At 41.2% G+C, this 11,548-nt stretch overlaps 1 protein-coding gene across 2 annotated transcripts in view; it reads right to left on the reverse strand.

Annotated features, from left to right (window-relative positions):
* TTC39B (tetratricopeptide repeat domain 39B) overlaps positions 1 to 10,842 on the reverse strand; it is an 87,976-nt gene extending 77,134 nt beyond the window's left edge. For both annotated transcript variants that reach the window (XM_054986478.1, XM_054986477.1), the window contains exon 1: positions 10,653 to 10,842. In XM_054986478.1, the coding sequence (XP_054842453.1) occupies positions 10,653 to 10,709 (57 nt within the window). In that variant the 5' untranslated portion in view covers positions 10,710 to 10,842. The remainder of the gene's footprint in view (positions 1 to 10,652) is intronic.
* Between the last annotated feature and the right edge of the window lie 706 nt (positions 10,843 to 11,548).

The raw sequence follows: 11,548 nt of genomic DNA on the forward strand, positions 1-11,548 counted from the left end.
ATAAATAAGGTAAGTCCCTGCAGGTAGATGTTCACTTTATTGTTTTCTTGATATCACATGTGGCTTCTCTTCTCTTTTACAGGTGCACATATAAAATTATTCTGGGAATGCCTGAAACAGACTGTCAGTCCCCCTGAAGATGCTTGCCAGACCGCCAAGATATAATCCACAGTTCAGTATCAATAGACCTTGTACAATTCACCAAATGTCCAACAGGCAGCTTGCTCAGTTCCTGTTTCAAGATAATCTTTTTCAAGGATGTGCTGATACAGTAAATAAATCCCTGTTACACAATAACAACAATTACCAATAATATACATGATCAAACATACAGAAGTTCTATATAAAGCTGAACAGAGTCATACTCACAGCATTACAACCTTAGTTTGTTCTATTGCAATATCCTCTGTGGAAAATCCTGTATCACATAGTCAGGGCGTGGTAAAAGCCATGCTATCCCATAATATATACATTAGGCTCTATACACAGAATCAATTAAAGGTGTACACACACTCACTATCACAGCTCAATTAAAGGTGTACACACACTATCACTGCAGCTCCCTCAACTGTAATCTAACTCATAAATAGCACAAGAGGTCTAACATCTGGTTCAATCCCTTTGGAGTCACAGTATCTAACTTATACATCCAAAAAGATTCATGTCCAAGTAAGTCTCTCTACAGATTGTTTGACCTGTGTGGTCGCAGCACTTGCAATAAAAAATACTGAGCCTCCCTGGGTTCCCTATAGCACTCAATGAAATACTGCACCAAGGGTGCTTCCACTGTTCTTGTTCTGATACTTGAGACATGTTCCTGAATTCTGGTCTTAACTGATCTATGTTGTGCTTCCAATGTACAGGAAATAGCATATACATTCAATCAAATATATCACTCACATATATCACGTCTGCTGTACTACATGTTGAAAAATCTCTCAGGTGGATAGCGTGTCCAGTGGCACTAACTACAAACTCTTTCCCTATATGTGAACACATCCAGAAAGCTTACAGTTTCTACTGCATTGCCAAGTATATTGTATACTGGGACGGACAGATTTCATCCACTTACCCAAAAGTTCGGCTGATTTGCTATCACTATAAATAAGGTATAAGGTATAAATAAGGGGGAAATGAGACGCCCCCGCAAGAGCTTCTGGATTCCCATTTGTGTTCTCTAAAGATTAATTAACAGGCTATCTCATACTATAGAATTATGTTGTTTTTATATCTTTCACTATGGCTCCAGTCCAGACACTAATATTGCATTTCAAGGACTGTTGTATACATTATGTTCTTGTTTCACTGCACTGTTCTCTTTTTTAAAAATCCATGGATGCTGGATGAATAACAACTACTACCGTAATGATTTTATCATTTTCTTTGGCTCTGTTGAGCCTTTCTCACCATCTGTGCTATCCAGTTGAGCTCCATTATTATGTCCGTCCCCTGAAATAAAACTTTTCTCGCATGTCTTTGACATGGATTTATTATTTTCAGGAGGCACTTGCCAATTGTTTTAATAAATATGAATTAGATATGTCTATAATGGAAAACAGAGAAAGATATCAATGATGTGATAAAGTGCTGCTGATTAAAGTGATTCATTTGGCATTCTTGGGTTTAAAATACTCTTCAATAAGAAGTGTCAAACAATGACATCATACCTAGAAAGTACCAATATTAACTATTTTTGTGGTAGGCTGATGAGATTAATTTTATGCTTGGATAATCAAGTTAGTTTCTTCTTCCTCCACCAGATGTCACACCAAATGGACTGTGATCACCTTCACTATCCTCTTTCTCTGAGTTATGGGACAGAATTACAGAATATATTTCAGAATTGAGTGGAATCACTTAACCCGCATGTAAATGGTAGGCAGAGGAAACAGCTTAGCCCACATTGTGAAATGTAGCTTGACAAGAACAAGAAACAGACTTACAGCTAACTCAGTTTATCCTGAAGCTGAGGAACAATCCAAATGCATTTGTTGGGTGAATGATAGTTTAGGTACTGTTGGCCTGCAGTAGAACACCAGGATTTGGTCCAGTGGCACCTTAGAGATCAATAAGGTTTTCAGAGTGTAAGCTTTCAAGAGTCAGAGCTCCCTTCTTCAGACTAGGTAGATGAGAGACTATCCGCTTTCAGTAGAATGTGAGCGAATGAAACAAGGAAATAGCAAAGTAAATTTAGGAACACATTTTAAAAATTATATTATTAAGAGGAAATGGAAGCATTCAAGTTACGTTAAGTCCAACTGACCTATTTCATCTTATTTCTTTTCAAGAACTATGGGCAGGAACCCATGGAGGTATTCTGCTAATGGAAGGCAGGGTGCGGAAATTTTTGCCAAATTTCTTTCTCACTGCAGACTTTTGTCTCCCTCTTTATGCTATTCCTTGGAGGTCCCCTGTCACCTAGGTTCTTTATTTCAAAGGGTATTTTGGGCTACAGTGGAAATAGGAAGATGAGGATAAATCACTCCATTGATGGAAATCCCTTCCATCGGTGAAAACGTCCCATGAGATCCAAGACACTATATTTTCTGCTTGTTTAAGAAAAGAATGCTTTTTTGCCACACCAGAGAACAATTTTATTTAAAACTAAATACTAAACTAAATTGTATTGTATTACATTATTTTATGGTATCACGATAACACAAAAGAGAAAGACCCAAGGCTACAGGAAAACATAAAAAGCCTTCATGAAACCCGAGTCTCAGTAAGAAAGGTGGACTCTAAGTGACGTAAACAAATAAAAAATAAATAAAAGTCAGCCTATCAGCATATTTACTTCTATTTTTATATATGCTTTTTGACTTTAAAGAATAATATCAGTAACATACCTTACTGTCACAAAACTCACATCCATATTAATATTCTGCGTTATTGGTTTCAATTTTGCAGCAGCAACAATAAAAAAGAATATCTGCAGGTGATATGACCAATCAGTCCAAAATGTTTCCACACTATGGATATTTTTAATATTAAAAATATATTAAAATATTAAAATATATTAAAATATATTAAAATGTATGAAAATATAATATAAACTTTAATATAAAATATTAAAATATATTTTATATTAAAATAAAAATATTATATTTGGAATGCATACTAGAAATAGTTTTCCTTGCTGTCTGAAAGTTGTATCAGTCATGCAAAATCTGGGAAATCTTATTTGGGTTTCAGGAATCCCTCAAAAATCTGAGATTTCTGAAATCTAGGAAAGATTCTCTGATCCAGTTAAGAGAGATCAGAAAATCCCAGATTTATTTGACCATTATTCCCTCTGGGGAAAACTATCTGAGGGCTATACGAGGGGACCGGGAGTAGCATTTTTCAAGCCAACTCCACCAAATGTTCAGGGAACCTACCCCTGACTGTCCGCTAAACACCACCCTAGTTTCAGGAAGATTGGACCAGGGGATCTAATTCTATGGGCCCCTGAAGAAGATGCTCTTAGCCACTCTCCATTGTTTCCTATGGGGAAACATTTCCAAGCAGGCTCTCAGGCAGAGAAACACACAGGGGCAAGACTGCACGTGGCCAAAGGCACACTGTCAAATGCAAGAGGAAGCCCAACAGAACCAAAGTGAATCAAGGGGATCAACATCAAACCAGAGAATCATGTCAAAACAGAGAATTCTACCCAAACCAAACTGAAGCAAGGGACCATGTTGCAACTTAGCCCAACTGAATCAGTGTCATTCACAGAAGCCAGGCAGACAAGGAGAGCTTCTGCACAGATTGGCTACTCATTCCCCCCCCTTCTTGCCTCTGCCTCACTCCACCTTCCCTCTTCCCCTCTTGGAAAAAAGTGGGAAAAGCCCAGAAAAGAACCAGCCACAGGCTGAAGCCACATTTCCTGGATTTACTCAGACTTATTCAGGGGTCTGAATCCAGGCTCCTGGCTCAGATCCCAGATTCTCTGATTTAATTCTGGAAAGCTGGATTTAGCTGGATCGGCAAACATCTGGCTTTTTTCATGAATCCCAGATCCAGATTGCACACCTCTTAACTGTAGCAAGCCTCGTGTCATTTAGCAAAGAAGCACAAAGGAAAAAAGACAAGAACAGCAGATTTTATATTTTCAGTCCAAAGACAATTATAACAAGAGGATGCAAGGAAAGCTACTTTAGAGAGATCAAGAAAAGATAAAAAGACTGAAGTCAGACAACTGTAGATTTGAACTAAGACAAATCTGTGAAGACATAACCAATGTCATATTAAGACAATTTGGTCTAGATAGTTATCTATACCCCAAAAATGGTGCAATCCATGGTAGTTTCAGAAAAGAACAAGGAAGGAGGATTCTACAAGGTGTTTTTACTTCTTATGAGAAAACTAAATGCTACATGTGACTACGTATAACAAAGCTCCAATTTGTTTCAAGCAAAAGCTGCCTCAATACAGAGGCTGTAGTTTTGAACACAGAAGCAGCAGGATGTTGTGGTGATGCTTAATTTTTCCCTAGTGGCAATTTTTTTGCTCCATGTTCCCATTTTCAGCTGATTTTCCTCTTTGTTTACAAGGCATGTGGAATGTAGGAAGGAGGAAAAACAGATTCTTACAAGGTACCTTTCATTTTTTTAAAAAAAGCTAGGGCTTCATCACACACATTTGCACAGATTATGTAGTTGCCCCTTAGATACAGAACACGGCAGTCCCATGGCAGTCTTCATCCCATGAGATGGGACACTCTGGTAGGACACTGAGCCCATCTGTGAAATCACAACCCTCAACAAAGCTTTAGGGAAAGACTTGTTGCTAGTGCACAAAGGTGCTATGCCTTGTGCCTCTCCAAAGATGAGCAGCAGAAAGGTGAGGTGTAGTCACTCAATGATTAAGAGGATTAAATATTAGCACAATACTCTGAGACCCCCACCCTCACAAAAGCTCTCCCTTGTCCTGTCTCTCTTCCCCACCCAATATAGTACAGCCGCACCACCAAAAAGTCCTCCAATGTTTCACACGCTTGCAGCATGAAGCCACCTGTCACTGCAAAAGCTTTGCTCCTTCTTACCTGCCTTGCCGCCCCTACCCCAGTCAGTCCTCCAATGCTTTGTACACATGATGACTCTGGCATGGAAGTTCCCCTCCCACAAAAATTCTCCCCTGAGTTCTCTCTTTCCTCCTACCCAACCAATGCGCGTCATCATCAGTAACTCCTTCAGTGCTCTGTATACATGATACACTATGAAGCCCCCTCTCTCCACAGAAGCTAATCTTTTCCTGGGGGACATTCTGTATCAGTAGGGAGCATAGGACAACTGGTGGGGTTAGGTGAGTTGGCTGGCCAAGAGAGGGAGACAGAATGCAAAGGAGAGCTTTTGTAGAAAATGGGTAGAGATACGAAGGCCAGAGCAAAAAACAGAATTGGAGGGGGGGGGGGAATATTTTTATCTTTCCCCCTGCTAAGCATTTTTTCCCCTAATTTCTTCCAGAGAAACATTTTCAAGTGTATATTACTTATTTATTCAAAATTAATATGATCTGTGTTGGATGATAATATACTATTCAAGTTTAATATTTTCAATGTTAACGTTGAACTTAATATTCCAGTATATTACTAGCCCTATTACTGGAGATGTGAGTGCAGTTTTTCCCCAAATAATTTATTTCTTTTCTTTACTATAAAATTGGTGTTCTTTTATTTTCAAATTTCATTTTCCCCACTTCAACTGGCAAAAAGTAAGGTTCACATGCTAAGGTTTCTTAGAGTACAACAGTTTGTAACTCTCTCCTTGTCTTACTCACAATTTTGTATTTAAAATACACACACACACACACACACACACACACACACACACACACACACATCACCCATGGCTTCAAATCTTCCAGAAATGATACATCTGTAGAATGGGTTAGGGAGTCTCTCAACTTTTCTGTGCTGGCTTGTTCCTCACTATGGCACACTTCCTGGTGCTCAATTTGTTTTTTCTATCCTGAGTTCTCTTGGTCTGCTGTCAGTAGTCCTGGCCTTGAGAACATCTCTCTGACTCCTCTTCCTGTCATATCTCTGACACAACTTCTTATCATGTGACTCTGATGTCATATTACTTCCTGTCATGTGCTTACAGCTTGGCGGGTCCCTGCTGCCAAATGAGAGTTAATTAAAGGTTGGTCCTAGCTTTGGGAAGATTAAAGACCACCACTTTATACTTAAACATAAATCAAAAATATGTGATGAAGTTCCAACTTTTAAAAAATGAAAAGTGGCTTCAGAAAGCAATATTTATGATCCAAGAAGTGGAAGGTGTGCTTAACTTTTCCCCAAGTGCCATTTTCCCAACTCAAAACTGCCTGTCCCCCAAGCTACTGCTCTCCCCTGTCAGGTGGTAGGCATATATTTACCTTTGTAGAATTTGAACCTGAGTAAATAATTACCCACATGCTACTCTCAGATAAGCCTTGGAATAATTATAAAAGGCATCCAGTGTCACTATCCCGCTCACTGTGCAACTCGAGACAAGTTATCTCTGTGAGAGAAAGCAGCAAGATAAATATCTAATGTAGGTAATGTAGGTAAGCGCAGAGTTTCTTTCGTATTATTTACACCTTGCCTTCCATATCTAAAGTATAATCACCACATCCATACACAATTAGGCAACTTATGTTACTGTGCACCAATAGTTTTTGCCATACAAAATATTTCGTAATTTTCAACTTGAAGTTGACAAGGTGTTTTAAGAAAGAATTTTATTTTCCACTCCTTATGAACAATGGCATGTATCTAAAGAACTGCAAGCCTCATGGAGCTACATTTTCCCACCACCTCCTACTGACTCCCCCCCCCTTTTTTTTCCAGGAGGTCAGCAGAAACAGCACAGGAGGCAAAATGGGGCTCTAGTAAGATGGAGAAATGGAGGAATCTGCCATCTCCTCTTCCAAAGAGCTACTTTAACTCTTTGGTTTGATACACTGAATACGTATCTCTAATTTTCTCATAATCTCAAGTTATCCACAAGATAAGATACTGCATCTTTCCATTTCTCTAGACAAAGAGTAGTCTTAGCAGCAAGAGGCTCCATAGTCCAGCATTCAGACCACTAGTTTCACAAACCGCAGTGTGAATCTGAAGCTTACAAAGCAGGAACACATACAGCAGCATAGTCCCCAGCTTTCTAAAGCACAACTAATTTGTATTAAAGAAATCTCAAGAATACACGTTAAAGTAAACGGACTTAGAAAGATGCAATTTTGCTTAGGACTGTAAATGTTCACCACTCCCCTTTGTCCCAGTTATGTTTTATATGAATTTGGCTTTACTTAAATTGGGGGGTGCCACTGTGACGTACAGTTTGCCTCTCACAGGATGGGCTTGGGCAGGGCACTATGCTTCAGGGCAGAAATACACTGTTCTGGACTGCTTGAAAGAAGGAAAAGATACAAGAGCTTCTTAAAGCACGGTATCTGTTCCATATCAAGTCTAAAGTCTGGTGTGGTTGCAAACAAGTTGGGACAAACTGATATTAAAGAGCTCCACCCGGAACACTGCATATCTGGCTACAGAACCATAAAGCCGATTACAGGCATTGATAGATGAAGAAACAGTGTTTGGGCAGTTTCTAGGTAAGTGAACAGAATACACTGCAAGGCACATCACTGTGTTTCCACTCTGTGTGCTAAAAGAGCTGGCAGGAGGCCTGATCCTCTGAAAGAGAAACGTGCCTTAAAAAAGATGAATAGGGCCCATAATAAATAGTGAGAAATCCAGGTATGCACAAAGTGAGTAAAAGGTACAATGTATTTAGAAGGGTAAAAAGTACACAAAAGCACAGATTTTATACTGGGATTTCCCCACAAAATACAACTTCAACATAACTGATAGTCTTTTTGTCACTGTTTTTATATCACGAATGATCTACCGGTATTACATTTTTAAATTAATTTAGAGCAAGGCAAAGCACTCTATGCCCTAAAGCTTTTTTTTAGGAATAACATCCATCATCATACAAAATAATGGAGAGGCTGCAGCAGAAACAGCACGGCAAGTCAATTGTACAGTCACTTGGGCATGCTCACCTTTCCTTGCCTGACAAAAGCCTCAATGACGTAACACATCTAATTCCAGTTACATTTTTTTTTAAAAAAATGCTCCAAAAACCTTTATTAACAGGCATAGTGCTATCAGTTCATTTATTAAAACTGTCCATGGTATCTAGTTCACAGAGCCCCAGTGACCCAGATCTCAAAACACACCTTCTTGCTACATGTAATATGCAGTGGGAAGCACTTCAAGCATCCCTCAGCCCTGAGGCCATTTAAGACAGTACATGGTGCTTCTTTCCCATCTCAAAATTTTCCAAGACCAATATAAACTGGAGATGTGAAGGTCTTGAAAAAGTTGGAAAAGCACAGTTTTTCCCAGAAGGTGTTTTTTAAAAATTCTGATGGGGGGGACACTCCTCTGAAATATTTTCTCCTTGGGAATGAATATAATACTTTTTAAGACAAAACAATCTCCAATGCAAAATATATACACCGTAGACATTTACATCATATTTTCATGGAAATGTGTATTATTTAAATGTGAATGGTTTGGGCCACAATATGCTATAATGTATCTGATAATAATACATTATAAGGAGATTATTTTTTTCAGTGTTTAATGTGATATCCCAATCTGCTGGTAGTCGGTGAGACTGTTTGTGTCCATAAAATATATTTTCTTTTGTTCACTACAAAATTTGTTTTCTAATTTCTACTTTTATTTTTTCCTACCTCTCAGATGGCAAAAATTATGATACATGTGCTAAAGTAGTTTAGGATGAACAGTTAAAAGCTCTGTTTGAAGTACTGGGAATATCTGGGTTTTTTCTTGTAAAAAATGAAATAATGTATATTTTAAATTCCATAAATATGCAAAATAGTATGACTTTTAAAGCTAACATAAATTATGCACTTTATGGTTGCTGTAGCACAGTGATTAAGTGGTTCAGCTGTGAATCAGCACTCTACTGGTTCGAATCCCATACTGCCATGAGCTCAGTAGGTGGCCTTGGGTTAGCCACTCCTCTCAGCCCCAGCTCCCCAGCTGCATTCTGGGGATAATAATAACACTAACTTGTTCACCACTCTGGGTGAGGCACTAATCTGTCTAGAAGAGCGGTATATAAGCGCTATTCTTATTCTTATTATTTAAAGTAGCTATATCTTACATTTCCCCCCTAAATTTCTATCCTCCCCACAAAAACACCCCATCCCCAAAAAAACATTTCCCCACGGCTTCAAAATTTCTGGACATTTTACACCTCTAGTAACAACTTGATTTATTGAAATTGCTTAGAATGCCCTGTCCTGAGCAGCTCCTGAATCAAAAGCTATGAACAAACAGCAACGCATGGCATCCTCTCTAGAAATTATAACTGGGCCTACATTTTTATCAGGATCTGCTGTCTACACTTTTGAAAAGTGACTAGAATGTCAAATTTACAAGCAGCCACTGTGAAGTAATGTTGTTTTCTTATAAAAACGCAGCGCTGAAAAATAATTTATGCTTGTTTTCAAATTTCTGCAAGCTATACGCTATTGTATTGTTTAATGACTGTACCAGCCACTGATCGTATTGACCTGCACTATGTAATCTACCTTCAGTGAGAAAGGTGGATAATAAATAAGCAAACAAATAAATAAGGGATCATCTTGAACTTCTCCAAAACAAGACCATGCACTCACCGCCCCGATCTGTAAAAATCCACCTACTTAGGAATCCTTTCACTTAAGTCAGTGAAGAGAGAGAGAGAGAGAGAGAGAGAGAGTGCAGATGAAACTGATTTCAGACTTCAAGGTATGGTTTAACTAAAAATCCAGCTGTCTTCAGCAAGTGAGCAAATTATTCATTTTATTTGGAACCAGACCTTTGTTGGCACCTGTCACAAAGGTGCTTTCCTCATTGGTCCTTATTCAAAAAATTATGGATTAATTTTTGGTTGGTTTTATGTTATATCTAGACACATTTGCGTGTGAAAGGGATTTCAGAAACTGATGCTAGTGCCACAGCAGCTCTGCGGCTTAACTAACCTTCCAAAACTACACATTGGCACTGGAACCCAGAAAAGAAATCCTGACTTTTTAAGAAAAGCCCAGGGGTAGTTGTGCACTTGTTACTCATGAGATAAAGCTTCTGAACACTTTTTTAAAAAATGCCCTTTGTTGTGAAATTCATGCTGAAAATTCTGTGTTTGCCTCCTATGCGTCCTGTGATGTGACTGTAAAGCGCAGTGAAGAAGGAAGCCAGCCCCTCACACGCTTCCCAGAAAAAAGATGCCTGAGAGGAAGGCGGGGCGCTTCAGGAAGCCCACCGCACCGACCAAGGCGCATCCCTTTGCGGGGCGACATCCCCCTTACAGCCTCTCCAGGGCCGTCCTCCCGCCACCTTGTTCCTCTCAAGCAGGAGAACCAAAGGCGGCACCTGTTGGGTGCCAGGCGGGGAGCGGCGAGCTCCGGAGGAGGCGGGCGGGATCGTCGCGGACAAACGGGAGGCCTCCCTCTCCATCCTTTCCCCCTCCGAAGCTACCCGGATCGGAGGCTCAGCGAGGTGGGCCGGGAAGGGGGAAAGCCCCTCCGGTCCAATGCGGCAGCCCCCGCCTACGAGCCCTTCACCGGCACACACGCGCCCTCCCGGCAGGACTCGGTTCCCTTACCTCTTCGCCGCCGCCGCCGCCGCCCGTCCCTTCGGGTTCATTTCCGACACTCGCCATGTTTCCGGAGCGCCTGCGGAGCCTCCCGTGCGGCGGAGACTTCCCAGCGATGCGCGCGTGGCAGCAAACGCCGTCTCCGGCCGCCCCTCGCCACAGCCTCGCGCCGCTTCCCTGAGCGGTCCGTTGGCGGCCTGCGAGGCTGCCTCCCTAGAACTCAGCTCGGGCTGCTGTCCGTCAAGTTCGCGCCCACGGTTATCTGCATACCAAGCCGCGCCCACCCGAAGCCCTTTCCTTCTCCTTGATGCCCGAGCCCGAGGCCTCCTTTGCATATCAAGCTCCGCCCCCTCATCCCCGCCGCGTTCGCTCCTCTTCCCGAGTTCTTCCGCATGGCCCCACCCACCTTTTTTGCATGAGAGCTGGACGACCTATAGGATGGGTTCTCGCTGTGCAGGCTGCAGCGCCGGTAACGGTGGGCGAGCTGCCCTCGATAGCGCCCAGAATGCAGCTTCGCGGTGCGGTGGGGTTTGCGCAAGTCGCATCTGTAGCTGCCTGGTAACCTGAGAGTGGGAGGGAAATTGATCTTGCTGCAGGTTCTCCTCCCGTGGAAGCCTGGAAAACTGAAAAGCTCTATTACTCACCTAGGTAATAATTCCAGAGGAGCAGCCGGCTAAGTGAGTGCGCCAAAAATAAACATGAGCCTTGAATAGGGTTGCCTGGTCCCTATACCCCTTGTAGCACCCTTAACGCCTTTTTGTTCTAGCACAAACTTGGTTGACTAGAGTCCGATTCCTAAAATGCATGCTAAATATTTATACTTATGCCAGAAAGCAAACTCTTTATTCACCTACAGCGCCCAAGATTCACTAAAATCAGTCCTAAAAGCGTTTCCTCAGAAATTG

Source organism: Eublepharis macularius, chromosome 8, assembly GCF_028583425.1.
Source record: "Eublepharis macularius isolate TG4126 chromosome 8, MPM_Emac_v1.0, whole genome shotgun sequence".
In the NCBI taxonomy this organism is placed as follows: Eukaryota; Metazoa; Chordata; class Lepidosauria; order Squamata; family Eublepharidae; genus Eublepharis; species Eublepharis macularius.